The sequence below is a fragment of the Phaethon lepturus genome, unplaced genomic scaffold (assembly GCF_000687285.1).
Source record: "Phaethon lepturus isolate BGI_N335 unplaced genomic scaffold, ASM68728v1 scaffold39945, whole genome shotgun sequence".
NCBI lineage: Eukaryota > Metazoa > Chordata > Aves > Phaethontiformes > Phaethontidae > Phaethon > Phaethon lepturus.
The window spans coordinates 2,599-5,319 of record NW_010539416.1 but is presented as its reverse complement, the minus strand read 5'-3'; the positions used below and the strand labels follow the sequence as shown (position 1 = coordinate 5,319).

The 2,721-nt window shown below is 40.9% G+C and overlaps 1 protein-coding gene across 1 annotated transcript; it reads right to left on the bottom strand.

Moving 5' to 3' along the window:
• Positions 1–684: 684 nt before the first annotated feature.
• LOC104620800 (protein FAM46C-like) lies at positions 685–1,933 on the bottom strand. Its single transcript, XM_010287111.1, has one exon. It carries the CDS (start codon positions 1,931–1,933, stop codon positions 758–760), a length of 1,176 nt encoding a protein of 391 aa, XP_010285413.1. The 3' UTR covers positions 685–757.
• Between the last annotated feature and the right edge of the window lie 788 nt (positions 1,934–2,721).

The window sequence follows — 2,721 nt, the reverse complement described above, 5'->3', positions numbered from 1 at the left end:
GAATTGTTGTACCTCTTACAACTTTCATTATCTGTGAGGCATCATCCAACGCTGCATTACTTAAGCAGCCAAATCCCTCACTCGGATCGCTGGGAATTTTGGATACACAAAAATGCTGAGTCTGCTCTTGGTGGGGATCCTTCCTGCTAACCATGACCAAACAGTACTCTGGTGGGGCGAAGGACCTCACGTCTCTAACTGGACCTGAAGAGCGATCAGACCAGAGCCTGCAAAGCAGAGCGCAAACCACCAAGAGACAGCCCATCAATGCGTCTTTTCAAAAGGTGCTGCAAATAAATGTTGCTGGAGCTGCATGGGTATAACTGGTGGATGATCTACTTTAATGTACCCAGAACACTATCACTTCTAAAATCAGGCGTTTCTACTGAGAGGTATTTTATTGGTTTAGTTTTTCATTTACACTATTCAAATTTTGCTGAAGAATTTTTTGGAACCCAGAACTTAGTGCATTTCATTTTATAAAATTAGAATAATTTATATGCTTCTCTTTACATTGAAAAAAAAAAGTATAGCCCAAACATACATGGGGGTATAAATACTTCATAGATAGCCATTTCACTTATTTTAATCTGCTTAACGGTGATTTAGACATTGATCAACCAAATAACTTTGGCAACTTGCACAAAAATATGTCCTTAAATCAAAAGTGATGATAAAACTTGCTTTAATGAGGCCTTTATTACGGAGAGAATTGGAAAGAGAGAGGAGTGTAAGTGCTGAGGAGGTTATCGTGTTCCTAAACCATGCCGCTTTGCATTTGTATGTGAAATGGGTACGGCTGGTAGATGATAGGTGGTTGTCCGTGAGCAATGTAGTAATTGCTGAAGTTTCTGTCACTGATATATGGAGCAGGCTGATAATAGCATGTTACATTGGCTGCATTTGGGATGATGTTTTGTTCTCCGAGTACTTTTAAAGCCAGAATTGTGATCATATTCAGAGTTTGTCTTCGTTCATGTCCCATGAGACAGACTGTGCTCTCGTTTACAACTCCACGCAGAGTCATCAAGTAGTCATACTTGCTTTTCTCTTCCCCAATGAAGTGGTTGCGCAGATATGACTCAATTTTCCTCTGCTGCTCAGCAACATCTGGAAAATCAATAAAGAACCTGGAGCACATGTAACGTTCCAGAGATTTAATTTCAGCCTCGTCTTCTGGCTTATAGTCACGAACCAGGAGATTGCTGTACTTCAGGAGGCCACCTCCTCTGATTTCCTCCGGGTTCCTTGTGGAAATCAGTTTGTATTTTAAGTGGTCCATTGCTTCGTTGAAGTCTCCATACATACTCTCAGCGATGACAGTGGGGTGAGAGTCTTCCGTCAGTTTGCAGTCTGTTGCTCTGTAAACGTTTAATATGGAGTCCAGTATGATCTGGAAGGAGTCCACGCTAAACTCAAACTGCCGTCTGAGCGAGTTGACGAACTTCAGTTCTACATTCTTGCCGCTGTTGTTTGACAGTGAGATGAGGCTCCAGCGATCGTGGTCGGTGGAGACTTTGACCATCTTCTGCACATAGGCATCTTTCATAGTCTGAGCAGTGATTTTTTCCTTATTAACACATTTTGGCAAGAAGTCCAATAGACAATTAAGAACTGCTTCCTTAACGACCTGGAACTCGAGCTCACTTGGAAGTTCCACGCCAAAAATGATGTCTAGGTCCTTGTAACTGGTTCCGTTCTGCTTTACTAGGATGTGACTGGCTGTCGAGCCGTTCAGGCGGATATCTCTAATGTTGATTTGCTTTTCAATGAGCTGTTCCTTTACCACATGAATGATATCCTTTGGCTTTACATCCAGTGTTGGAAAATTTCCTCTGCCATGAATAGGTATGACCTCAGCTAAAACTTGATCCAGGATTTTAATCTGATCCCAGGTGAGACTACTGAATCTGTGGTCTAAGTCCTCAGTCATTGTGATGTCGGTTGGCTAACTAGGGAGAAATAGAAATGAAGAGACAAATGTTAGAACTTGCTCAAATACAAGAGAGCCTGGCATTTCACTCGGTTATAACATATATCTTCCTTCCTCAGTGCAGGGACAAAGCTGTTCATTTTACAGAGACACAATCCCAGTTAACGGTCTGAGTCAACCACTGCACTTGTCACAGGCTTTTAATTGAATTTTAATGTACTCAGGTTTTAATCCTGCTGAGAAACCATTGTGTTATTGTATAATCCATGACTCAAAGTAAATGCAGTAAACCATATAGACTTCATTTAAAACTACTCAAAGGTTAATAACATGAAATACTTGGTGGTTATGATGAAACTCCAAATAAATTTCACTGTGAAGAGACAAAAGGAGCAAAATGAGCAAATTTGTTCTTTCTGTCCTGCCTAGAAACCTCCCTCTACCTTCAGTGACCTACATACTTAAAACTACTGAAAGACCGGGAGGTTTTAAAAAGCAAGAATGATGCAACATGCTCATTGTTTACCTAGCCATATGCCTTGGATGTACTTTAGTCTCTGTGGATCGTTTATACGCACGCATCCTTTAATACCACTTGTTACAGTTTAAGGACTGGATATCCGCTAATTGTTAAGCTGCTTCCACTACATTTCTGAGGCAAAATCTTTCCTTTCTAAGTCATTAACCGTCTTCCTACATTAATGTTCCAATGCTGCAAGTTATGGTTTGCAGAACCGGTAAGACTATAGAATACACGGGATAAAGCTCAGGCTCTATAATTCCGCCGT

Excerpts from the sequence above, each read along its gene's own strand:
- LOC104620800 (XM_010287111.1), bottom strand. The coding sequence starts at position 1,933 with ATGACTGAGGACTTAGACCACAGATTCAGTAGTCTCACCTGGGATCAG.